We start from the raw sequence: 27,197 nt of genomic DNA, 5'->3' as shown, positions 1-27,197 counted from the left end.
GGTCTCGGTGCCGCGGTGTGGTTGGCACGGTGGTGTTGGCTCAGGGGTTGGCCGGGAGGCTCTCGGCGGTGTTTTGCACCCTCACTGATTCTGTGATCCCGGAGAGCCCCGGCTGTCCCTCAGAGCCGCCGCCTCCCGCCCGCGCCCTCCGGCGCAGCCGCCGCCCCGCGCAGCCGCCGCTCGCGGCAGGTCCCTCGCGAGCCGCCGTAGCGCGCCCGCCGCCTGCCGTGAGGGGAGCCCGGGCAGCGCAGGCCGCAGCGGCGCCGCCGCCGCCGCCCCGCCCGATGTGAGCGGCCCCGGGCCGGGGGCAGCGAGCGCGGCCATGAAGAAGGACGTGCGGATCCTGCTGGTGGGAGAACGTGAGTGCCGGGGCAGGAGGGCCGGGGAAGGGTGGGGGCCGCCGGCTGTCACATCGCCGCGGTGCTGCGAGGCTCAGCCCGGCCCGGGCGGGAGCCCCGGGCAGCGCCGGCCCCTCGGGGCGGGCAGGGGCCGGGTGCGCTCGCCGTGACCGCTCGGAGCCCCTCGGCGCCCTGCTGCGGGCAGCGGCACGGCCGGCGCTTGGTGGAACCGTGCGGCTTGCACGACCCTGGCCATGACACCGGGAGGAAATTCTTGCCCGGCGTTTGGCCACGGCCGGTTTAAACTTTTGCTTTTCTTTTTCTTTTATTTCTTAATTTCCATTATTTTTTCTTTTTTTCCCCATGTGCAAATCACACTTTCCCGTTTCCCATTTACTGACTTTGGATGTCAGTGGCCTGATGTGCTCCCGGGTGTTGTGGGTTTGTGCCCAGGACAGGGCCACAGATCCCTTTTTTTTGCTTTTAACTTTCTGTGTGACCTTGGATAAACAGCACACAGGAAGGTGCATGCCGGAGGTACTGTGGGTCTGAATTTTTTCGTGTGTTCCTAAAATTGTGTCCTGAAGTTCACGCTTAGGTACCCAAATAATGGACAAGGCTGGCAGAGGCTCAGCTTCTCATCGGTATAAACAGCAAAGAGGAGGTTTATACCCTCTGTTGGTTTGCACAGAGAGCTTAAGTTCCTCGAGGGGAAAGAATACAGAGTAATTACCAAGGGTTATTAGTAAAATTACCTAGTTATACTAAGAATGTGGTACTGCTAACAAAGCTTTCCTGAGGATTGAATGCCCCATATATATTTATAGTGCAATTTATGGTGTTTTATAGTGCAGGTTGGCTCTGTCTGTACTGCGTGGAAAGGCTCTCTGTGACTCTTCCAGAGAGGAATCTTGAGGGAGCTGTCACTGTGCAGAAAGAGCAAACTCATTAAGATTGTATTTGGTTAGTTTTGCATGACTGTGTTTGGGAATTGTGCCTTTAACACACAGTTTAATTCCTCTGTAGCACACGCCTGATTTAGCTCATTGTCTTTGCCAAGGCTGTGTTTCGGGCTGGCTGTGTGCAGTGGTTTCAGCACAGGTGTAACAGGTACCTTGTTTTGGCAGCAAGCTTCAGTGTGCCCAAACAGGAACGTTAAAGATACAATACACAATGTGTGGTACACGGCACACATCAGAGATTGTGGGCATCTCTGTGTTACACTTCTGCTTGAATGTAACAACACTGTGTTACACTTCTCTTTGTTACACTTCTTTTAGTGAGGAGGAGGGAGAAATTTGTTTTACAAATTGGTAAAACTTGTCAGTTACAGTGCCAGTCCTGCTTTGTGTGTGTCTCATGTATATTTATTAGTCTGGAACCACAAGTTAGTCCAGACCATATAAAACTTTTTAGATGGCAACAGCAGACCATCAGGTTCAGAATCTGAAACATGCCAAGAACTCTTTATTGTAAGGCTGTTCCAAAACTCAGCCTTTTTCATCCCCAGTGGTCCACAGTTTAGGTTTAAGTTGGTTTAGCCCTCATATACAGGATGCAAACATCAATTTTTAATAGGCAGTAGTTTTCAGAATGTGTTCAGTATGTTCAGCATGACGTAAAAGACTTATATATGAGGAAAAAGACTAATTATCATAGGTGTTGTGCTGCTTTTCTTCATCCCAGTCAGCTGATACTGTTTAGGCTGTTATTTCTAAGACTATGAACATACTGGGAAAGACAGAGGGATGACCTAGATTTGAACAAAATAACCTAAATCTCTACTAGAACCTATGGATTTTCATAAAACCCAAGGGCACTAGAAAGTGTAGCAAGAGCTTCTAAATGCTGAACATTTACTCACCAGCAATGCATAATCTTCTATTTTCAGACACAAGAAGTGGGTTTCTGTATCTGCAAAACCAGTTCTGCCACTGTTTGAAGTCAGAACTGTCTTGGTCAGGTGCAAAACACACATCACTACTTTCACTAATTAGTACTTTACTCACCTATAAGGAAAGTACTCATCTTTTTTCCCCTGTGGAAATAGGAGAGCTTCTGAAGTTCTTTCAGTTCTGTCAGGATGAAAATTAAAATGGAGTTGATGCAGGAGGATGCCTGGCAGCTGTAAGTTAGGATTTTAGCTCATTTGGTACCTTTGATGGAAACAACTGCATTGCTGTTGGGAAACCTGCAACCTGCTGCTCTGCACAGGGGGAAAGGTTACAGCTGTTCTCTGTAAGGAAGACAGAAATCTTCCTCCTCAGAACAGCTTTTCTTTGCTTTTTAGAATTCTCTTACAACTCTTCATCATGGTAAGTTAAAGAGAAGGATTTATTTCTGGATGTCAGAACATGTTATTGTGCCAGAAATAGACCTAGATAAGTTGAGTGTACTCTGACTGGCTGATCAGTTCAGTAACACCAATTCCTGCACAAAATCAGCCAGTGGTACAATCATACCTCTTCATCTTCCATGTTCAGAGTTCTGTAGAGTGACACAGAGAAGTGCAAATGCAGTGATACCAGCTGAACCTTCGTCCCCTGGTGACATTTTCTGTTGGTTTCAGCAGGAGCAGTGGCACAGGCTCTGACTGCTGCTGAGCAGTGCCTTGGCTGGTAACACATTGCTGCTGCCAGAGCTGCTGGTACCTCCAGGGTGAAATTGAGGTGGGCTTCAATTGAGAGGTCCCAGAGGATATTTGAATGTGAACATGCTGGTTTTTAAGAAATGTCTCAAAACCAAATAAAGCAGTAATAGTCCTACAAGGCTGCCAGAGGACCAGAAAATTCACAGATGAGGGGGTTTGGAGAGAGTGGAACCCTGAGAGAAGTTACCAGTTCTTGGTTTTAAGTGGTCACATTAGAGCTTGTCAAAACCAGCAACTGAGTTGTGATATCAGAAGTCTGAACTTTGCAGGTAAACAAAGTCATTTATTTGATTGAATGGTGTTGGGTACTGAAGCTGAGATGCTCAACTTGGATTAAGAAAACTGTGATTAAGAAAACTGTGATTAAGAAAACTGTGACTTTAGGGTCGATGATTTGGGGTATTTTTCACTTTTAGTGGGGGACAGCTCATTTGTATCAAAGGGATCAAGCTCTTGCACTTTTAAAGTAGTCAAAGTACTGCAGACTTGGTTCATGTCCTCTTGTCCAGCTCTCATCCTTGGGATTTTAGGTTTAAAGTGCAATCATCATCTCAAGATTTCTATAAAAACAGTTAATTTCTGCATGATTTTCTGTGTGCATTCTTTGTTTTATTTCTGAAGTTGTATTAGAGTGTTTCTAGTTAATTTTAATTATTTCTTTAAATGTTCTATGTTAAGGTTAAAACCTGGCAATTCTTCTGTGTAAGGCAGAGCAGAATTCACTTCCCTTCTGGAGGAAATACAGAAGTGAGAGATGGAACCCAAGTGTTTGCAATAAAAGAATTATGAGAAAATTGCTGTTGTCCATATTTAATATGATTAAACAATAGCTTTAAAGCTTTTAATGTAGTGAATTGGAAAATATTTTTTAAATCTCCCCATTTTAAGATGGGGTGCAGCTGTTAAGTGTAACAAAATAAATTATCTAATATCTGTTCTTAATGCTTTTGCAGCCAGAGTTGGGAAGACATCACTAATTATGTCTCTTGTCAGCGAGGAATTCCCAGAAGAGGTAGAGCACTTTTATTTGTTTTCCGAGTTTATTTCTATCCTGTCATATACTAAGATAATAGACTCAGCTCTAAAGTAATGTCTAAAAACAAAATAAAGTTTAAAATGGTAAAGATGACTTCAGGAAGAGCAATGTTTAAATCTATCTCTGCATGAAGATGAGAAATTCAAGTTTTAGCTAAGTTCCTTTCTTATTTTTCACATTGTTAATTAAACTAATTGTTTTATATGTGATGAGTGGTAGGTTTTTTAAGGAGCTGTAATTGGTCCAAACTGTCAGCACATTTCAATATTAGAGACACATAAATGGGAAGGTGCTGAAAGAGACAGGACCAGCAATTATTTTTGTGGGGGGGGTGTTGCATTTAAAGGGCAATTAGATTGCAAAATGATAGAGAATGAGGAATTAAAAGTCACATTTTATAACTTAGCCATTTTTTGTAACTAAGCAAGACACTGCCTTTACTTCTGTCTTTGAAGAATGTTTTACTGACTCTTGAAGTAAAAACTGCAGAAAAAGCTACTTCTGCATATTATTCCTTTGAGAAAGCAGCACATAGTTTTCTTTGTACCATAAAAAGAACCACAGCTGCTGCAAATAGTTAAGCTTTTTACATATAAACATGAATGTTTATTTCTTCTGATCACAGGTCTTAAAATAGACATCATGTGCTGCTCTTTGAATCTACTCTGCTTGGAGTTTAATGCAAATCAGTAGGTTACCACATTCAGGAGTCAAGATTGGATTGTAAACATAACTGAATTTTATTAACACAAATGAATTTAGTTCCTAACCTTGCAGTTAAAAGGAGATCCAGTTCCTTTGGCAGGTTGTTTCTTATTGTGTTTAGTGAGTTGTAGTCTTCTGTTCACTTCTCACTTCTTCCTGCAGTATAACCTAGAATATTTATCTGAATTTGCACGTAGAGAAAAACATAATTTATGTGTAACACAAAATCTCTCTGAAATGATAGAAAAAACTTTTGTAAAAATACTGCATCCTGTAAAAGCTGCTGAAAGAGACCTGCCCAGTTCCTCAGGCCAGTCAGGCAGACCAGAGCAACATTATGGGGTCTAACAGGCACTTCAGTCTTGGAAATAGTGTTTCATGTACAGGGTGTTACCAGTAATCATTCCTGAGGAAGATCTGAGCAGAGCCTGAAGCTTTACAAAGAGACATTCTTTTGGTGATTGACTTTTATTTTTCCCTTGTTTTACTAGAAGTAAAGTATCATGAGAGTTCAGTGTAAACAGGTGAAAGGCAATAAATAGATGTGTAGGAGATTTTCATTAAAATTAGGTTTAAGTTGATTGTTTCTGAATATGGATTAGTGTTCTTTGGAAAAAAGGGCTATCAGAGTTTACAGCATTTTTCAGAATGAGCTATTTTTAGCATCATGTTTTGCTTTGCAGGATTTTCTGGATTTAATGTTTAGCACTGTCAGAAGCAAGGACATTGTCAGGTTACAATTGTGTGAAAATTGAGACTTGCAGGTGTTGGATAGAGTGGTCTTAAGTTTTCTAGAAGTATTCATGGAATGTACCTTCAACAGCATTGCTTTTCTGCAATGCATGCAGGAAGTTCCACATGCAGTTACTAGACAGGTAAAAGATGAGAAGGTAGCAGTGACTGTCAGTACTTTTAAAAAGTGAAAACCAAACAAATAAAAACCAAAAGTACTCTAATACCTAAACAACTTGAACAACTAATATGCATTGCATTGCTTAAAGCTGACCAAATGGCAGCTGTATTATAGTGTGTGACTTTTTCACCATCTGGATTATCTTGAAAGGCTCTTTCTTGGTGTTCCTTTCAATCCCAGGTTCCACCCCGAGCTGAAGAAATCACCATTCCAGCTGATGTCACTCCTGAAAGAGTGCCAACCCACATAGTGGATTATTCAGGTAGGGACTGCTCAGTACCTGACTGATTTGGTGTGGAATTGTTTGTCTGTCTCACCAGCCCCTGTCACAGTCAGACAGGTCTGGGACCAGAAATCATTTTTGTTGTTGGACTTGATCTTAAATTTATGTGGAGTGAGTTTTTCTTTCTATTGGTGGATTTTTCATAGATTCAGTTAACAGAAGCTTGGTATCACTATAAAAATCATCACTTTAATAAAATCAACATACGTCATATTCTAAAGTATTCTTCTTCTATCAAATGCAGAAGCAGAGCAAAGTGATGAGCAGCTTTATCATGAAATATCACAGGTAAGTGTATTTTAGTGTTTGCTAGAAACTAGTTTCTTCAAAGTTCTCTGCATTAGATGGGCTTCAGTTTGAATTGAAGGAAAAAACCTTTCTTGCTTGGCAATGTCTATTTTGTTTTGTGACTTGTGCTATAGGAAAGTTATCTCTATTTAAGAAATCTTAAAAAATGTAGGTACTGGTGCTGTGTTGGTGAATTGAGCTTAAGCTTGGGAGGACAAAGTGAAAGGACAGAACCTAAATATCCTTTAATCAGCAAGCCATTTTTGTATAAATAATTCTATCCTGAGAAGATCCATTTTGCTTCTTTCTGTTGCATGGTGCAATTGCATTTATGAATAGCACAGGCTTCTTGGTGACTTTGTCATCCCTTCTGATTCCTATTTTCAGTTCTTTCTGAGCACCTTTGCACATTTTCTGCACAGTCTGTCATGGTGTTGTGTTCCATTTCTGGCATTTAGTTTGGTGCTTCAGTGGAGGCTGCACATTATGACTCTTAGTTTGGATTTCCTGGTGGCACAGGTCTCTGCAGGCACAAGCTGTGACTGTCACACTGCAAGACAGGCTTTTTGGCACTTCTCACCATATAAGTTCTTTGTTTTAATCTTGTTGGTCAGGCTCCAAGTAGCTTAAACAAGCCAGGAACAGAGCTCTATAGTGAGTTTACTCTGGTGTTGTTATGTATGGTCTTTAATTGTCTGTGTTGCTCAGGGGTTTCTGAGCAGTGGAATTCCATGCCTTTCCTTTCTCTTCATTTCAGGCAAATGTGATTTGTATAGTCTATGCTGTTAACAACAAGAATTCTATTGATAAGGTATAGTAACACATTTTATCCCATTATCGAGATGTAACTTGTGCACTGTTAATTGATGTCAAGCTGAAATCTGGATTAGACATTTGAAATGCCTGAGATGGAGTTTGAGATCAGTTGTTAAGAGAATGAACAGATGAGGGTTTGCTTCTGCTCCATTTCCACATACGATTTTTTAGTAATTTCACTTGTCTGAGAAAGTTGCTCATTAGTCAGCTCCAGTTTTTGTTTCCTCCTTTATGGGGCAGTATGTGCCTTTTTGGGAAAGAAGCAGTAGCAGTTGTAGTGAAACTTGTGCACAGTTCAGGCATACTGAATTTGAATATGTATTTTTCATGTCTGTTTTTAATCCCACTTTAGGTAACGAGTCGATGGATTCCTCTCATCAATGAAAGGACAGACAAAGATAGCAGGTGCTTAAGTAAAGATGAGAAGTGTGAATTAGGCTGCACATCGATGGGTGTCAATGAACAGTGTTGAGGATGTTAATTGTTTAAGAAAATCAAATACTAAACTTAAAGTTTATATAAGAAGTCCAAGCAACAAGAGATTTGAAGTATGTAGGTCTGTTACATGTGCCAGCAATGTTATTTATTTTGAATTTCATGGGCAGCTTTTACCAGGTGTGTTTATATTTGCTATGGTATAACTGCCTTTGGCTCTACGGTCGGTATAGCTTTTCTGCTGATGCTGGTTTGGGTAATAACAATGTGATTAGTTACCATTGTATGTAAATGTGTGGGTTTTGTAGATTCAACAAGAAGTACATTTCTGTCTAAGTGTTTATCAAAACACATTATTTAAACTGCTGCCATTTAGTTTTGCCCATTGCCTCCAATGGCAATTAATTACATCATGAAAATACCACAGTGGTTTCTGGTGGGATACAAAATGCTAAATTAAGATACATATTTTTATCCATCTGTCTATAAAGTTCTTAATATTCTTTTGTTTTTAGGCTGCCTCTTATATTAGTTGGAAACAAGTCTGACCTAGTGGAATACAGCAGTATGGAAACTATCCTTCCCATTATGAATCAATATACAGAGATAGAAACATGTGTAGAGGTATGCAAGACTTTCTGAAGTTAAAGCAAGTAACAGAAAATACATTCTTGCCAAGCATGTATGGCAGCTTTATAGTAGAAAGAGAGATTCTGGGTTTTGTTTTTTTTCTAAACTAAACATTTCAAACATGAGTGATTATAATAGTAAGTTTATGTGTTCTCTTTCTTTAGGGAAGATTACACTATTGTATAATCAAATGTTACTGTCAAATTCTAATATTTAGAGCCATCTCACACACTTCCCTTCAACAAGGGTTTTCTATTTAATATTAAGCCAGACAGCAGATGTCTGCAAAGTATTCAAAATTGATTTATTATATGTGGATATGTCTCCTTTTTTTTTTTTCCCTCAAGTAGATACCGCTTTTTGATTTCTGTTCTTGGTATGAGAGCAGATTGTAATGAAACCTCATTTGTTAATTAATTGAACAGGTACAAGGGCTGAATGTCTTTTTTCCAAACCAGCCCTGTACCAACAGGATGGGGTGAAATCTTTAAAAGTTTGATGCTTACTTAAATTTCAGAAGAAATCGCCAAATAGTCAAGAAACTAGCTCATCAATGTGAGGATTTCTCTTTCAGTGTTCAGCCAAAAACTTGAAGAATATATCTGAGCTATTTTATTATGCACAGAAGGCTGTTCTACATCCTACAGGTCCTCTTTATTGCCCAGAGGAGAAAGAGGTATTTATCCATAGATTCTCAGAGCAAATACTGTGGGGGGAGTGAATCACTTTCCTGTTCTTTCCTTTTCCGTGGATTTTGTGTCTCAGTGTGTTCTGTTACCAGCACCCCACCCCTAAATGTCAGGCACTGCATCCCAGAGCCACCAGGGCTGTTTTGTGATCTATGAACCTGACCTGCCTTTCCTCTTCCTTCAAAGCAGTGAGGACAGTTTTTTGTTGCCTGTGTGAACTGCTGGGTAAAGTGAGAAGCTTTGCTAATGGCTTTGAGCCAAATGTAATGTGACCCAAATGATGTCTTCAGTTCAGTTCTCCTTTTGATGTACATTTCACAGGAACTCCATTTATTTCAGGGAAAACATTCTGGACTTGGCCTGATCTAAGAGATTTTTTTGCTGAGAATCTTGGGAAACTTTGGCAAAAGGGATAAGAAACAAGTGATGAGTCTGGTTTTTAGGTATCAGGTGGTTAGCTGAGGGTATTCTGAAGGAATATTTTTTAAAATAATTTTTCTGGGCAAATACAAAGAGAATCTCTAATTGTATCCATTTAGTATTGGGAAGTAGGAAAGTTGCTTCAGCTGTAAATACTTTGTTAAGTAGAGAATCAGAGAATAACCCTGTTTTGATTTCTTCCATCAGAATCATCTATATGAGTTAGTAATGTTGTGATAAAATTGTTGTGCTGAAATCTTTTTGGTTTTCCAAAACCAATGTCTATGCAATCTGTGTGACCTCTGTGAAGAGAAGAGTCCATCATCACGGTAGTTGTTGGGAGAGAATTGCCAGTGTCTGTTTTCCTTCACTTGGAAGGTATCCTAGCAGTTCTTTTGTCCTAGAGATAGTCCATATGCTCGATGCTTTGCCTGGTAGATGAATGAGCCCTGTGAAGGTTTTCAGTATTTGATGTTTGAAGTGAGCTGGCTGTAGTTCTAGACCTATTTAGTTTTGCAAAGCACTGGGATTTTAAGGTGATTTTTTTTTCCCCACCAAAAAATGTTTTGGGGAAAAAAAAATTATTTAGTTTTTTCTCAAAGTTTTCTATAGTAATAAGACTGAATTTAGAGAACTGAGTTTTATTTTTCTTAATAACAGTAGTGCCACCTTCAGCTTATGAAGAGCTTGAGATTCTTCTAATAATTGAATAGAAAAGCATTTAATGTGAAATAATTGTTTTAAATTTATGGATACAAATTTGCTAAATCAGTTTTTTATTTCCTCTTGCTTTTTACTTTTGTGTACATGTGAATGAATGTATGAATGTCTCTGTTCTGAAACTGTAAATGAAGACTAGTGTGTGTTTCCATGTGATTGAGCTGCCTGGTGTTGTTCAGTATAATCTTTTTATATTCAAGCTTAGAAAGATACTGAACTTCCTTTTATTCCTTAGATGAAACCTGCCTGTATTAAAGCACTGACTCGCATTTTTAGAATTTCTGATCAAGATAATGATGGTACTCTCAATGATGCAGAGCTCAACTTCTTTCAGGTACCTCTCTTGCTTATCTTTCCACCATGCTTAAAGGTGCTATATAGTGCTATATATGTGCTATAGAATTCTAGAAAGCAAATTATTGGTTTTGAATAAATAATAGAAGCGTGAACTGTAAGGGGACCAGGCCTCAATACTAGGTCTCAAGTGCAGCATAGAAGAATAGATTTGTAAAAACAGAAATGAAATTATTTTTATTTCTAACCATTGTTCAAGTTTGAGTTCAAGACCAAAATTAAAAAAAATAATCTATGAATATACTTAAAAATAAAATGCAGTTTTTACACCTTTATTTCCACTAAGAGATTGGATTGTCCTTAACCAGCTTATCAGAATGTTTAAGGCTGTATTTCATCCAGGACATGCTGTTTGTCCAGCTCAGTAGCCAGTGGACCTAACATGCTGTTTTTGGGTTTTGTGTTAGAGAATTTGTTTTAATACACCACTGGCACCTCAAGCTTTGGAAGACGTAAAGAATGTAGTCAGGAAAAACCTAAGTGATGGAGTTGCAGATAATGGATTGACATTAAAAGGTGAGTCTTAATTAACTCTTAGAAGATTATACAGTTAATAATCACTCTTACGTGAAAAAGGTGGTCTTTTGGAATATGATCTCTGGCTTGATTTTCAGACTGCAAGAGCTGAGCTTGCTAAACAGTGATATCTTGGTGTTCTTTAAGCCCTGGGAAGTGCCAAACAAAAATCCTATCCAGTTATTTTGATATAAGAAAACTAAAAGCAGTCTTCCATTAACCCCCCTCCAGGCTAGAGCTTTCTGGTTTAAACTATTGGAAATATTGGGTTTGTTTTCATACAGCTCTAAAAGGCTGGTACTGGAAAAAGCAAACAACAGCAGAAGACCAAGGGGATTGGTTGAAGGAAACAGTTCCTTGGAGAGCACTTTTACACGTGTCATGGTTTCTGAATGTTCAGTCTGTGTAGATAACGCTGTACTATCACCCAGGAGCTTTAAAATCCTAATGTGTACTTTGGACTTCTTTTGTTTCCATATCTGATACTGATTCTGTTGAAAACACTTCTAGCAGGTAGAGCACTTCAGGGCCTTAAGGTTTCACCGTTTTTGATTTTTAGGTTTTCTTTTTCTACACACACTTTTCATTCAGCGAGGAAGGCACGAGACAACTTGGACTGTTTTGCGTCGCTTTGGCTACGACGACGACTTGGAGCTTACACCAGAGTACCTGTTCCCCCCGTATGTACCACTCCTGCCCTCTGAGCTTCAGTGTGGGCTGTGCTGCTCCTGCTCTGGCAGGAGGAGAGGGTTGTTGCAGTGTTTATTTAGCACATTGTTACTTAATGACCACCTAGCCAAAACCTTCTTGTGGCTGAACACGAAGGAAGAACTCCCTTGTGCCAAGTCATGTTCTCTTCTCTTTCTTCATAAGAAAGGTGGCAGAAGAGATTCTTAATATAAAACTGAAACATAAATTTGAGCAGTTGATTATATGTGGCATTAAATTCTAAAAGACTTGTCAATATTTTTGTAGCATTTGAGACCTATTGAAAATCCCCATATTAAAAAGAGATTGACCAATTCTGTGGCTTCTATTAAAAATTGTAACTGCATCTTTTTTTTGTTAAAAAACCCCAAAGTACAAAAACAAAGCAAACCAACAAAAATGTGATTACTGTAGAGCCATATATCATATAAAGGCACTCACTCATCATTTTAGAATTCCTAATAAAAAGTATGTGCTTTGATCTGTGTGAAGATAAATTATTCAAGTTAAGTGCCAAGTCAGAGACTAAATGTTTTAATTCATAAAGTATGTATTTTGAGTTTTAATATTCTGTATTTCATAAACAATTAATGCTTCTTATTTTTGTTTTCAATGAACAGCCTAAAAATTCCCCCTGACTGCACAACAGAACTAAATCATCATGCATACTTGTTTCTTCAAAGTATTTTTGATAAACATGATTTGGTAAGCATTTAATTTGGGTGTGTGTGTGTGTCTTTATACTTACAAGCCTTGGTTTGTCAGGAGTTTTGCTAACAAAAATGTTTCTATCATGATGTCATTTTATTCAGAAACTGCCTTTATCTTAACCTACGGAGTCAGAGCTAACCTGCAGCTTATGATGGTCTACAAGGAGAGTTGGCAGTTATAGCTGTAGTACCAAATTGTTTTTACATAGCTCATACATTTAATCTTATTAAAAAACAAGGAAAGAGCAATGATTAAAAATAAATAAACTTGATTTCTTGAATCTTGCAAGTGTACAGCAAGAAAATACCAGTTTAGAATAGACACAAATTAAATTATGTCTGATCCCATATTTTGTTTCAGGATAGAGATTGTGCTTTATCTCCTGATGAATTGAAAGACTTGTTCAAAGTCTTCCCTTACATGCCATGGGGACCTGATGTGAACAACACAGTTTGCACAAATGAAAGAGGATGGATCACATACCAAGGGTTTCTCTCACAGTGGACGTAAGTGTGATACAGGACATTGTAGTAGTTGAGAACTTTGGGTATGATCATGTGTTTGTAGATTCCTCTTAAAAACTATTGGAAAGAGTAGAAGTTTTATAGTTGAAAATTGATCCAAGCAGTCAAGTTTTTGTAGCCATCCAGTGGCCTGATCTTCAGACTGTTGTTATAACCTCTTCAGGATTTGGCCAGTATTTACTGCTAACAATGAAGAAGTGTCTCTTCAAAATGTGGAAATCCCTGTGATCCCTGTTGAAGTGTTATTGCTGTTGTTCTGCCTCTTAGAGATAGTTTGAAAAATGGTGCTCAATAATGAGGGGTTTTTTTTCCTAATTTAAAATACAGAAAATGAGAAAAATGTTATTTGGGGAGATAAGAAAATACAGTGTGGGTTGATAGGCCTCAGCAAGTGCTGCCTTTGTAGAGTTCTGGTGACCAGTAAGACTGGTGAAGTTATCATCATTTACTCTCAGAGACTTGTCCTTCAGTACTGCATAGTGCCAGGAATGTTTCTATCATGTCAGTCTGGAGATAGGAGATAAGGATGGTTTCAGTACTGTACAGAATTGGTACCCAGATGGTGACAATTGAAAGTTCTTTTTGTCCCCTCTGCCAGACTAACCACATACCTGGATGTGCAGCGTTGCCTGGAGTACCTGGGTTATTTAGGCTACTCCATACTTGCAGAACAAGAATCTCAAGCATCAGCAATTACAGGTAATAAAAATTTGATACAACACAGGAGTTTAAATTTAGAAATATACTAGAGAGTAAATTGTTTAATGGTTCATCTATTTTCATTTACTCTCTTTTACTTTCTGATCAAATGAAACCTTTGATTTAATATTTTTGAGGGATTGTTTTTGTGCATTTTCATGTTTTCACATGCATTTATATCCTGTGAAAAATATTTGTGTTTTTCCAAAAGTGACAAGAGATAAAAAGATAGACCTCCAGAAAAAGCAGACTCAGCGAAACGTCTTCCGCTGCAATGTTGTTGGAATGAAAGGCTGTGGGAAAAGTGGAGTTCTTCAAGCTCTTCTTGGAAGAAATCTAATAGTAAGAAACATATTGCCTGTATTCACCTATGTATGCTCTTGAGTTAAGATTAGACAGCAGAAGTGATTGATCTTAGAGCTTTAATGGTTTTTACTTAGTTTGCAGTGTTCTTCAAGGAAATACAGAATTACTGAGGGGGAGTTTGGGTTTTTTTGGTTTTGTTCTATTTTGGCAGTGGCTATCACATGCCATAATGACTTGTGCATCATAGATTATAGCTATGCATTTCCTTGCAAAAAACCCCAAAGAGAACTATAATTGTAATTCATTAATAAATGGAGTAAACCAGCTGTTCAAATCTAACTTAAAGGGAAAAGTTGCTGTGGTCTAACATGAAATTCTGCCTTTTCAGAGACAAAGGCAAATACGTGCAGAACACAAATCTTACTATGCCATTAATACAGTCTATGTATATGGACAGGAAAAATACTTGCTGGTAAGGCTGCTTCATTCTTGTTTGCCTAAGACTGGTTAATGTTAAAATTCTGTGAAGTTTTCAGAGTCTTATACAACAAACTAGCTTTAATTCTCTCTTCTTAATGTGGATTCCTCCCAGTTATTTTCTGTCCCAAATAACATCTGGGTTTTTTTGTTGATAATTTAGCTGAAGCTGGTCAGACCTGTTATTTTTGAAACCTTGGCCTGAGTTGTACAAAACCTCGTCCATTTATGGTTACACTGCAGTGTATCAAATTATAACGTGATAAATGATCAGAAGTTAGTCTACCTATTCAGTAAGAAGCATCTGTCACACAGAGATCTGGAATGGCTAAAATTAGTATTCAGTGGGAGAAATCAGTTCTTTAAGGCTTGTTCCATTCTAGTAGTTCTCCTTTATGACAATGTGATCTCTTTTTTTGTTTTCTGAGACCTGTCCTGCTCTGTGGTGTTCCTCTGTAGGATGAATGCCATTTCTGTAGATGTCTAATCCTTTGTTTTAAAGTAAATATCACTTTTTATGTTGAAGTGGTGATTGCCTGCAGATGTGATGTTAACAGCTCACATATGCTGGCTGCATGGTAAATTCCTACTGTTCTTTTTCATTGATTCTGCCTATTGTCAGTCCATTAGTTGAAGGATACATAAAAATAAGCCATAAAAATTATGAGACAAGTTACAAAATTCCTTTAACTGGATAATGACAAGCTTTCCTCCCTCTGCAACCATCTTTTTTTCCAGCTACACGATGTCAGTGACTCAGACTTTTTAACTGATGCTGAGACCATATGTGATGCTGTCTGCCTGGTATATGATGTCAGTAATCCTAAATCCTTTGAGTACTGTGCCAGGATTTTTAAGGTTTGTAGAGTTTATATTTACAAACCTCTACATTTATATTTCTTCTCATTGACTAAATGTTCAGTGTCAGTTACCTTACACTGGTTCTAGTGCTTAAAAGACATTTTATTTTGAAGTGCTGGTTCCATATCAGGATGCCTTAGCAGTGGTGCACTTCTGTTACTCATACAAAGCAAACATCTGCTTTTCTATGTAAACTACTCTGCTTCTAGAAATGCCTGACTTCAATGGCATGAATGTATCTTAATGCTGCTGCAACCAGTCAATACAGCCTGTTCCAGGTTGAATGTGTCATACACTGTTTCTTTCACTTCTTTTTCTTTAAATTTGCAGCAGCACTTCATGGACAGCAGAATACCATGTTTAGTGGTAGCTGCCAAGTCCGACTTGCATGAAGTTAGACAGGAATATAGTATTTCTCCTGCTGAATTCTGCAAAAAACACAAAATGCCTCCACCCCAAGCCTTTACTTGTAATACTGCTGATGTGCCGAGTAAGGATATCTTTGTAAAACTGACAACTATGGCAATGTATCCGTAAGTACTGGAGCTGCTCTGTCTTCATGTGCATGGTCACTCAGCACCACTCACTGCATGCCATCGTTAGCACAGGATGGAACTGCCTCACCGAGCTTTAGCAACAGAGAGACATCAATGGCCCGAGTAGAATCTTTAAACTATTTTAAATTTAGGAACTTGGCATATATCCAACACAGAAATCAGACTCAGGTATTGTTGCTAAGGTGTTTTTGAAGAATACCCTAGTTCATCCAGTTTATTCCAACAAACAGGCTTCTGTTTGTTCCATATTGGGATACAAAAAGTATGTAAGTTCATAAGTATATATAAATATCTTGGTGTTTTTGAGAGTGAGTTCTACTGTAATCCTTGTTGTAGGTCAACTTGACAGCTGATTACAAGCAATGGCACCTTAGTGCACAACAGTTCCCCCAGTGCACTGCTTAAAGTACTTTTTGTTTTCAGGGTGTTTATTACTATGTGCTTCAGTTCATTCATCTAATAAATATTATAATTTTAATAGACTTTTTGTATAAACATCTTTGGTCTTCAGGTACAAGATACTTAAGCTCAGATTCTCCTTCACTACACATCTCACTGTTGCTAAACTCACTTTGCATCTCTTTTTTTTTGGTGGGTTAAGCTTTTAATATGGTGATGCACTATATAAATATTACAGCAGATGGAGTCTAGTATGACAGCTGACATTTGCTTTAAAATAAATAGAACTAATGTCACTTTCACCCAAAATAATAGGGTATTTTAATTATTTGAAACTGAATTACATCTGTAAAGCTTTAGTTTTGGTTTTGGGGTTTTTTTTTTTCCTCTTGTGTTCATTTTGTAGCACTGGAATACTGGGAAACCACTAAAGTGTAGCACTGACCAAATGTCTGTCATATCAATATTCCTGCTTCTCCCTTAGTTTTCAAGCATGTGTGTTTGGTAGGGTGGGGAAAATAGAGGCAACACTCACCCTGTAAAGAGTGCATTCAAAGTGGTAGAAAATGGGGCTTCCTTTCCTTTGAAAAAGGGGTGTTATCTATTGCTGTGCAGACATACTCAGAAGCCTTAAATGCTTCCCTTTTATGGGAGCTTGTATAAATTCATCAAACATTTTCATTCATCTTTGTGCTTTGCTGTTAAGACCTGTATATGGTGGTGATGCCAAAATGTCCAAGACATAGAACCTCTAACCTTTAAATTCTGCACAGCTGTAGTTGTACCCTTTCTTCCCCAGTGTATTTTTTTCCTCCTCTCCTTACTCATTCAAATGTACCTTTGATTCCTAAATCTCTCTCTTGGTTGTGGCACAGTCCTAATGTGCACTGATTTGATGAGCAAGATTTCAACTCCTGTCCTTCTGTGTGTTTTCGCAGCCATGCCCGGTTACGCTGTATGTGCGCCTGCAACAGGTGTACATTTTGCATCTGTCAGAACTTCCTCAACTCAGACTTGCTGCAATCTGTAAAGAACAAACTCTTCACTGCAGTTCTTAACAGGTCCTTAACTTTATTTACTAGGTACCAGGTGTGCTTTTAAAATAAAGGGTGTCTTTGGAATACCAATTGGTAACCTTATATACTGCAGATTTTTCACTCCATATCCACTAAATAGGCCAATACTTTCATAATTGTCATAGAATTATCAAACTGGGTTTAACTTGGAGGTTCTTTTGAGCTTAGTTTAGACATTTTTGTGAAACATTACCAATTTGGTGGTTGATTCAGGCTCTTTGTGATTGCAGAAATACTGTGCAGGAATTAGGACTGTGTTTTTAGGGAACTGCTAATAGTCATTAAGTAGTGTCTGCAAATCTGTGTATTGTTTCTCACTTGAGACATTACAGGTTTGTTTAGTATTGATTAGAGGTGGTGCCTTTTAGATCCCAGTTACACAGATATTTTCATAAAAGCACAGCTTCACTTACAGCAGCATCATGTAACATATTACATGTTTATAATTGCTAATTTGATATTTGGGAGCTCATAGAATTTCTGTGTGTGTGTGCGTGTTACGCTTGGTTTACACAAAGAGTGGGGCTTTGTCTTAAAAAATAATCCAGATCTTTAAACATCCAGTTCCTCTCTGAATGAAATGCAACATGTAAGAAGTGGTAAATGCTTAAACATTTGCATTTCCAGATACTTTTGGAAAAACAATTGGTAAAGAGAGATAACGGGTTTTCAGCATTGGAAACAGTGCTATAGCTTGTCCTGCAGGCAGTTTTTGACACGCAGGATTTACTAACACCTCAGCACTTGTCATCACACCCCAGCAACTGGGAGTTCAAACCAAACATCTGTTGCAGTGCAATGGTTCCATCCTGCATGGCCTTCTTGGAGGCTTAGATGGTAAAGGTGTTTATTTGAAGGCCATGGTTGAGGTATCCTGACATGCTGATGGTCCATGGATGTTACTACTTGTTACAGGTTTCAGATGTAGCTGCTCCATCTAAGAGTGTCTGCCTCCTTTTAATGCAAAAGACACACATGTAGGAGGTCTGCTGATACACCCACCTACAGGACTGAGCACTTTCCTTGTCAAATACCACTGTAATCCAAGATAAAAGCGTTAACCACAGAGTGAGAATTGAAGGAAGGGTGAAAAACTCATTTGCTTAGGAAAAGACTGAATGAGTGAGGTTCTTCGTGCTGCATCTCTTCTACAGCAGTCATCCCATAGACAGAAATACCTTGAAACAGCAATCTCTTTGCATATTGTCACTCTAAAACTTCAGTGAACAGTCACTGCTAGAAAATCCCAGCTATTCATTATTGAGGCTGAAATCACCTCTAACACATCTGCATTTTTTGGAACTGGTTGCTCCATTTGCTGTTGTGATTTGTTTCTCTGTTGTATGGGATTTTTTGAGTCCTGCATTAGACATTGAACTTCATTCCTCTGAAGTGCTGTCAGGGTCTCAGGGTCCTGAAAACTTTTATTGAGGTTTGGGATGCTGTCATTCCATACCTTATCTCTAAGGAGTCTGTAACAAACATAGAAATCCACTACTGCCTAACAAGTCTGTAATTCAAGATGAGGGAAATTCCTCATAGACACTTCCCTCCTGAAGAATTATTAGCTAGAATCCCCTTGTGTCTCAGTCACTAGGGTTTGTTCCAGTCAGCACACTCACTTCATCTCAACAGCTCCCTAACTAAACACATTGCTGCAGGTTATTTACCATTCAGCACATGAACTGCTGCATAACTGCACTTATGGTAGAGCTGGGACACCTGTAAACAAGAGGAAATAGCTCCCAGTTGTAGGCACAGGAGGGAAGAGATGGATTTCTTGTCTTATAAAAATCATACATCCAATGATGTGTCATTAGAGAAAGCATTTGGATCAAGAAGGACTTTCTGATTCAGTTAGTTTGTATAACTTTTCTTATTTTGCCTTCACAAGTGCTTACCATTAGGTCAGCTAGTTGGGCAAAAGTTAGATAACTGATGGGGGAGGTAGGTTTCTTGTGAGTACTTATTCTCCTGATCCCCTCCTAGTCCCTTAGGCTGTGGAAGCTTTTCAGGTAAATGAAATTTTTCACACGGGACCCCTTCCTGTGCCATTGGTTGCTAAGTAACCCCTAAACACTGTTACCAAGGCACAACAAAAAATCACATTTGAATATTCCCACCTTAGTAATTAAAGGAAGAACATTGCCTCTGTGCAACTGAGGAACCTGCTCATGCCCCGCTCAGTTTCTCTCTGTGGACAAATTTCAGGAATTCCCCTGAGGCTTGCAGGCTGTCAGAAAGGCAGGTTCAGCCTGGAGATTGCTGTGTTGGTTTGAACTGCCCAGGGTGACAATTTATTGGTTCTTTGAGGCACAGCATTCAAAGCACTGGACACGCATGTATGAGACTTGCTAATATCCTGTAGTATTTTTATAGTTTTAATTTGTTCTTTCCTTCACTTGAATTTGGCTGGCTGGCACCTAATCTCTTTTTACTACATTGTTTTACCAAAAGCAGTCATTCTAACCCTTTCTTTAATGATGAGCTCAGACTTTTGGCTTTTTTTTTTCCTTGGTTTCAAATCATCCATGTTGCCTTTTGCTTGTACAGTAGTGGCATTTTTCTGTCAGCTAAGTTCATTTCAAAATAAGATGATCCTAATGCATGAGAATTGTGTTGTTCATCAAGGAGACTTCTCAGAGGATGTTTTTCTTTAAAAGTTTTTAAAACACTGTGGAATTGAAGTGAAATTCTACTTCCATATGGAGCCTGGTTGTTTCAGGAATTATTAGTAAGGTTTTGGTTTCTGTGACAACCTTCTTTCTGTGAATTAAAGTTAAGACTATAAATTATTATTGTGTTTTCCTGTAATAATGGTAAAGTTTTAAGAGTATAACCCAGGATTTACCTTTCACTATGTGCAGTGTACATAGGTTTTTTTTCAAAAGTTGCATATTGCCTTTAAATCTAATTGCAGAAATCTGTCTCTACACTTAGGTGTCCCCCAAATTAGGACATTCCTAAATGACATCCCCAAAATTACATTAGGGCATTAGAAATTTGCTAATTTATTTTCCTCCTTCTCTAAGCTGTTTGATGCCCCAGACTGCATAGAAATTTGCAAAGTTGTGTCCCCTGATTTCTTTCTAAACAGAGTGTAATGAATTGGCATTCTACATCCATTTTTCAGTTTTGTGGATAATAAGATGCGTTTGGAGCTTTTCACATTTTAGATGACTAATGCATGGGGAAAAATTCTAACTGCTGGACTTAGTTTGCATCCTAGGAAAATATGTGCCTGAAGGGAAGCTGCAGCAGCTCGTGCAGGTTATGTGATGCCTTTGGAATTCACTTGCTTATATTTAATGCTGAAACCTTTGTCAGAGCAGGCTGCTGCATGAACTTGCTTTGAGTTCTGCTGTGAGTTGCCATGTGAGCAGCCTGTTGGCCTCAGCACTGTGCTTCTAAAATGCTTTGGAAGTTACTACAGGAATGTTTTCAAACTTCTGTATTTAAGGATAAATCTTCCCAGACCTGGGAATTGTTCTGCTGCTGACCTTGGGAAAAGTGTCAGCATCAAGGTGTAACTCAGCAGTTTTCTGTGTGTACCCATGGCAGGCATGCTCAGTTAACTTCTTAGCAAGTGCATGTGACAAACTTCTTGTGAGTTGTTAAAGTCTCTTGTAAAAAAAAAAAAACTGTTCAAAGATCTCAGTGAACAAGTGGCAAGGTGCTTGATTCACTGTTAAGGGTAGGTTGAATAAAAATATGCCTTTTTCTTTCCAAAATGTGCACTAAAATCTGAATTTTCTGCCAAAGGCAAAATTTCTAGACTTTTGTATATTTGTGGAACTAATTGTATTATTAAGTGCACACAGCAGCCTGTTTGGAAAGTTTGAAACATCATTCTTATCAATAAGCAAGAGTTTCAAATACAGCTTTATTTATGGAGTCCTGACTACTACTATCTGTGTGTATAAGTGCACATCTATTTAGATGTTTTACTCTTGGAGAGAATATTTTTTCTAATTCAGGGTTACTCTCATACTAACAAGGCAGTGATAATTTCCACCACTGGTGAAAATTAGTTTCATAAGCACAACTAGACTGAAGTTAAGTTTGAACGTTATTTTTTGAAAAGGTAGAATTTTTCAGTGTGTACTGAAAAAAGGTTTTATGCATTGTAGCCATCTTCATGTCAAAGAAGCTGCACTAGAAACAAATATTGATCCCTTTTTATTATCTCAGACTTTGTTTGTTCCTTCAATGGCAGCTAAACAATATTAGAGATTAAAGTTGTAAAAATGGATTTTATGACAGCATAGAGAGCACTGAAAGAAGAAAAATTGGATGTTTATAAAGTTGTAAAGCAGTTAGACATCCATAATGTTCTGAATTTCAGTAAGCATTTTGAACTTTGGATTTCCAGGCTGAGACATCCAGAGTAGATTTCCTTGAGGTTGTAAGACGAGTCCCTGTCTCAAATTAGTTCCTTATTTAAATGAAAGAATCTGCTATTGTTAGGCTTAGAAAAGGGATCAAAGCCAATTTAGTCTCCCTTTAGACATTACAAGAGGATTTTATCATGGCTGAGAACATAATAATTGTTTCTAGAAGGATGAAGCGTGCTCAGCAAGTTTCTTGCATGCTATTAAATATGGACATGTGCAAAACAAGGCAAATTATAGATAGGAATCAGAAAATCTAGATGTGAGAGATAGTGCTTTATGAGGCAGTGCAAAAGCATTAATTTGCAATTTAAACATTGATTTGCATATTTAAAGGGATGAGGTTTTAAATTGTACAAATAGTTGGGCATTTGAATTAACCAAATTAAACTGGAGACTTTTTAATTAGACAAATACTCATCCAACAGTAGAATAGGCACTGTGTACTACCCAACAGAGCTTGTCATGTAATCTAGTAAAATCATCTTACCTACAGGTGATTCATTTTACATACACAGATTAGTTTTATCATTTACAGATCTGAAGAAAAGGATTTCACAGCCTTTTACTAAGAAATTATCCCAAACTACCACTGGAGTGATGAAATACAGTCTTTGAGTTCTCTACAGAACTCATCAGTTGTACGGCTGCATATGGTGCAGGGGTATTGCAGTGTCCTGTGGGACACATGGAAGTTGAGGTTGTGGGGACGGAGTGGGAAGAGAAATCCAGTGTCAAAAACAGGTTTCTTTGTCCTTAAAGCAATGGCATTTAGCTACATGAAACCATACATTTTACTTAGCTTATTAAAAGCACAAATTTGATTTGTTTCTGGTTTTTCCCAAGCACTAAGTTTTTAACAACTGCACAAGAATCAGGGGCCAGGTGGCTATAAATCAGAAATTCTCTGGGCTTTTTGATTTGAGAGGGTTGCTGTTGTTGAGCCATGCAATGAACTGCACTGTGCATGTGTGTGAAAAGGTTAAGAGCCTACCTAGCTGAGGTGGGGGCCATGCTGTTAGCAGACGAGGAGAGCAGGATTATGCAGCAGGTGCACGCCGTCCACTCTGTAGAAGATTCCATCTTCATGGAGTCATCTCTTGGTCCACGTTTGCTTGAAGACAGGTAACAACAGCCAAACCCAGGTGACCTTGCCATTGCCTTTTCCCTTCCTTCCCCTCAGCAAGCCATTTGACATCCAGTTTGCAGAGACTTTGTCAAAACTAGCTGTAGAAAAACTAATGCTTGCAGGAATTCTTGGATTTGGTCTGTTCTATAACCCAGCAAGACATTCTTAAATAAGATCAGGATTTTTAGACTAAAGAGCAGCTGTGTGTGCATCAAAGAGCCTGTTCTTCAGCATGTGGTGTGGCAGAACTCTTGATTAACTATCTGGCTGTTATGGCTCCTGCAGAAGTCTACTAAAGCATGTCCAAAACTGGTTTTGTGTGTTTTGATAGCAAGTAGCAATTCCTGCTCTGTTAAGCAATTTGTGAGCTACAGCTCTGCAGTTCTCACTCTATGAATTCCTGTGTGTGCTTAGGATCTCTGTGCTCCTTTACTTAACCCTCCTGCAGCTTCAGTGAGTAACCCATGGTGATTAACACAGGCTAAAACATGTAGGCTAGTGAAGTTCTGTTCAAAGTTCTATCTCTAAAGCAAACAAACAAAAAAATCAACTTTACTATTGTTTAGGAACTTCCTGTGCTTTGATTTATGGCATTTATGATACCTTGTTTTAAATGGTAGCTCCTGCTTTCTGGTAAGCTGTCATACTTCAGACTGCTGTTAAGGGTGGCCAGTCTTGCCTAACTGAGCATGTTCACAGACTTCTTGCAATATTTGGGAGAGTTGGGTCATTGCCTGTCTCCACTGTCATGTGAGGTGTGGATTTTTCTGTCATACAGTCACTCCATACTGTCTTTTTCTGTTGGTGCCATCGTCACTGCTTGTTTCACTCACACTCTCTCTTAGCTTTCAGCTTGGTGTTGGATGACTGTTTCTGTTGCTGTTCTTTTGACTACTGGGAAGAAAGGGATTTTAAAATGGTTTGATTCTAGCTTTTGGAAAAATATTACTTGCTACTTGTCAGTAAACTTTTTTTGGGGGGGTAGAATAAGTAGATATTCAACAGGACGGGGAAGTTTTTCATGGAAAAGCAGAAATATTAAACTCAACATTTAGAAAAGAAAGAAAGAAAAAAAGATTTTGCTGGACAGAGTTGTTCTCACTATGAGTTACTAATTATTTGTAGCTATTTTTATTTTCCTTTCCTGAATGCTTGCTGGTACTCTCAAAGGAGGCACCCTGCCCTCCCCACATCCACGAGCCATGATCTGCTCCTGCATTTCTCCTCAGCCGTGTGAGCGCTCTGCCTTCAGGGAGATCGGATGTGGTCAGGGCTGCAGATCAAATCCTGGGCTTTAAGAAAAGCAAAGTGACTGTAAAGTGCTCGTAAGGCTGAATTTGTGAGCTGTTTGCCTGTGACAAGTGTAGTGATGAATTTCCAAAAGCAGAGTAGTTTAGCACAAGCTGGCTGGAGTTGCTGCCATGGAATTAACCTGGTTTTGTCTGTGTGTTAAATTTCAGGCATGTGACACAAGCGGACCTCAAGAGCTCAACGTTCTGGCTCCGAGCAAGTTTTGGTGCTACTGTGTTTGCAGTTTTGGGTTTTGCCATGTACAAAGCACTACTAAAGCAGCGATGATCTGAGAAGAAGCACATCTGGCCCTACCAAATAAATAAATAAAAAACCACTTTTATGTACATTCTGAATGCTTTAAATTCTGCTAGAAATATTTATATTTGCAGAGTTACTTTATTAATATTTGTAATTCATGATTAAGATTATTTTAAATTATAGCTCTGACTACAGTATTGCGTAATGTGTGGAAAAAAGGAATTGCATCTTAACAGCCAGCTAAAATGGCTTAACTTGTAAGGCCAAAAGGGAATTCGTTGTAAATAACCTGTACATATTAAAGCAAGTAAGACATTGCTTCCCAAAAACCTATTCAAAATACTGTTCTTAGATGTTCACCATGGTGACATTCTGGTGTATAGGTGAAATTCATTTTCAGTAGAGTAGACTCAACTCAAGGATCATACTTCCTCAAGGATTGCTTATTTATTTCACATTCATCTGAAGTGACTTCATCTTTTTGGACTATAAGCTATAGCAGGCAGAATTTGTGATTTTTGTTCATATTTTTAACTGATGAACAAATTTGCCCCTCTAATCATGTATTTCAGGAAAGAGTCACCTTTGCTGTCCTGGCCTATGTCTTTGTATTTTACATGACCAGTAACATATTTAGAGTCTGGTCTCTTTTAAGAGGAAAAAAGTAAACTTTGAAAACTGCCAGATCAACTTCATACACTGTGTGTAACCTGTGTTTTTCATTTTTCACAATGTTGTGTTTTATAACCCTCATCAATCAGACAAGCAAATTTCTTATGTTATAAACAGTTATAATTTGGAAAGTGTTGCAGTTTAATTTCTCACATCTGTCAGTCATACTCGTTGAAAGCTGTGTATAAGAGAAAACTGCAATAGTACACAGTGCCTATTCTACTGTAGTATATTAGTTGCATGGATCACAGTGCATTCTGTAATGGGCTAGAATTACCTATAGACACAGCTTTTTTAATGATCAAGTAAACCAAACATTAAATTCCTCATGACAAACCTATTTTTCCATTGCTGGCCTTTTCAAGTATTTCAATAAAATAACTGTGTACTGTGTCTGTGTTTGTCTTTTTCTTATTTTTTCTTTACCTTCCTGTGCCCCAAAAGGTGGAGTTCACCAAAACTTTGTCCTTTATGTAAATGGATGCTGCCGGTGCTCTCACTTGGTGGAGGTTACAGTTTCTCTCATGCCTCCATTAGAAGTTCATTTCTGATTTATATCAGAAGACCAAAGTGATACTTTAAAGCTGAAATGCAAATAGGCAACCACGAACTTTGCATTTACTGTCAAGGACAAAGACTGGGAGAAAAGACCAAATAGTCAGTGGGGTGTAGGAAGCTGTGGGCAGTGAATTGGTCAGTATTTTCGTGTGGATGGAACAGGCTCCAGCAGTGCGGGTTCCCGGGGAGCTGTGGGGAGCCCCGGGATGCTCCGGAGGGAGTCCCCGAGGAGCCCCAGCCCGCCGGGCGCGGCCGCCTGAGGGCGCTGCCGCCGAGCTCACGGCGCCGCGCTGAGCCCGGCACAGGCGGGGGCGGGAAACGGCCCCGGGAGCCCGGCCCGGCCGGAGAGCCCGCTCCTGTGTGCTCCATCAGCCCGGCCCGGCCGGAGAGCCCGCTCCCGTGTGTTCCATCAGCCCGGCCCGGCCGGAGAGCCCGTTCCTGTCTGTGTGCTCCATCAGCCCGGCCCGGCCGGAGAGCCCGTTCCTGTCTGTGTGCTCCATCAGCCCGGCCCGGCGGGAGAGCCCGTTCCCGTGTGCTCCATCAGCCCGGCCCGGCCGGAGAGCCCGTTCCTGTGTGGAACGAGCGGCCCCGCCAGCCCGGCCCGGCGGGAGAGCCCGCTCCCGTGTGTTCCATCAGCCCGGCCCGGCGGGAGAGGCCGTTCCCGTGTGTTCCATCAGCCCGGCCCGGCCGGAGAGCCCGCTCCCGTGTGTTCCATCAGCCCGGCCCGGCGGGAGAGCCCGCTCCCGTGTGTTCCATCAGCCCGGCCCGGCCGGAGAGCCCGCTCCCGTGTGCTCCATCAGCCCGGCCCGGCCGGAGAGCCCGCTCCCGTGTGCTCCATCAGCCCGGCCCGGCGGGAGAGCCCGCTCCCGTGTGTTCCATCAGCCCGGCCCGGCCGGAGAGCCCGCTCCCGTGTGCTCCATCAGCCCGGCCCGGCCGGAGAGCCCGCTCCCGTGTGTTCCATCAGCCCGGCCCGGATGGAGAGCCTGCTCCCGTGTGCTCCATCAGCCCGGCCCGGCGGGAGAGCCCGCTCCCGTGTGTTCCATCAGCCCGGCCCGGATGGAGAGCCCGCTCCCGTGTGTTCCATCAGCCCGGCCCGGATGGAGAGCCTGCTCCCGTGTGCTCCATCAGCCCGGCCCGGCGGGAGAGCCCGTTCCCGAGCTGAAGGAGCGGCCCCCTCAGCCCGGCCCGGCCGGAGCGGGCTCTGCCGCCCCCTGAGGGAAGCGCCCCCGCCCTGAGGCGCTGCCTGCCCGCCCTCACGGCCCGAGGCGGCCAGCGCCGGTGAGGGACGGAGCGGATCCCCGCCTGCTTGTATAAAACAGCCCTTCCCCAGTGGTTTGGGGACAGGAATTTTCTTAGGGAACGGCATACAAGTCTTGCTGTCCAGCTCTGCTGTGGCCTCATCCAGGCGGTCGTTGGTGCTCCCTGAGGGAGCCCTGGTGACACTGGCCAAGCCCTCCTGGATCCTAGGAGGATTAGTTACCGTGAGGGGAAATTCTTCTTCTCGTGGAGCATATAATGAAGAATGTCCAAAAGTTAGCTGCTGCAATTAAGTGCTGGGAAGAAGAAGCAGCACCCCAGCCCACTTACTCCCAATAGCTATTTGTTTTATTTCTTCTGGTACTGTCAGTTTTCTAACAACTTCTTTGATTGTATTTTCCACAACCAGACTCAAATTCTTCCTGCTCAGTCTGATGCATGGATTGCCTGACCATGGTGTAAAGTCACTGAGAGGACAAAGACCTTGATTCATCTTCCTTGGAGACACATCCCTCAGCTTTGACCTCT

The 27,197-nt window shown here is 40.4% G+C and overlaps 1 protein-coding gene across 5 annotated transcripts; it reads left to right on the top strand.

Annotated features, from left to right (window-relative positions):
• Positions 1 to 196: 196 nt before the first annotated feature.
• On the top strand, positions 197 to 25,247 carry RHOT1 (ras homolog family member T1). Of its 5 annotated transcripts, XM_064395156.1 has the most exons (21): positions 197 to 359; positions 3,942 to 4,000; positions 5,823 to 5,904; positions 6,170 to 6,213; positions 6,971 to 7,024; positions 7,382 to 7,434; positions 7,980 to 8,088; positions 8,669 to 8,770; positions 10,159 to 10,257; positions 10,685 to 10,793; positions 11,353 to 11,473; positions 12,122 to 12,206; positions 12,573 to 12,718; positions 13,335 to 13,435; positions 13,647 to 13,777; positions 14,130 to 14,213; positions 14,957 to 15,076; positions 15,410 to 15,612; positions 16,974 to 17,096; positions 22,484 to 22,627; positions 24,092 to 24,268. In XM_064395156.1, the coding sequence occupies exons 1-21, from the start codon at positions 323 to 325 to the stop codon at positions 24,207 to 24,209; spliced, it is 2,124 nt and encodes a 707-aa protein (XP_064251226.1). In that variant the 5' UTR covers positions 197 to 322; the 3' UTR covers positions 24,210 to 24,268. The 5 variants fall into 5 exon arrangements, with proteins under 5 accessions (XP_064251226.1, XP_064251221.1, XP_064251223.1 ...); XM_064395151.1 differs by lacking the exon at positions 22,484 to 22,627 and having other exon boundaries at positions 198 to 359; positions 24,092 to 25,247; XM_064395154.1 differs by lacking the exon at positions 22,484 to 22,627 and having other exon boundaries at positions 246 to 359; positions 7,382 to 7,577; positions 24,092 to 24,489.
• Positions 25,248 to 27,197: the final 1,950 nt, after the last annotated feature.

This window comes from Passer domesticus, chromosome 20 (assembly GCF_036417665.1).
Source record: "Passer domesticus isolate bPasDom1 chromosome 20, bPasDom1.hap1, whole genome shotgun sequence".
NCBI classification, from domain to species: Eukaryota; Metazoa; Chordata; class Aves; order Passeriformes; family Passeridae; genus Passer; species Passer domesticus.
The sequence above is the reverse complement of the archived record's forward strand: the minus strand, read 5'-3'. Positions and strand labels throughout refer to the sequence as shown.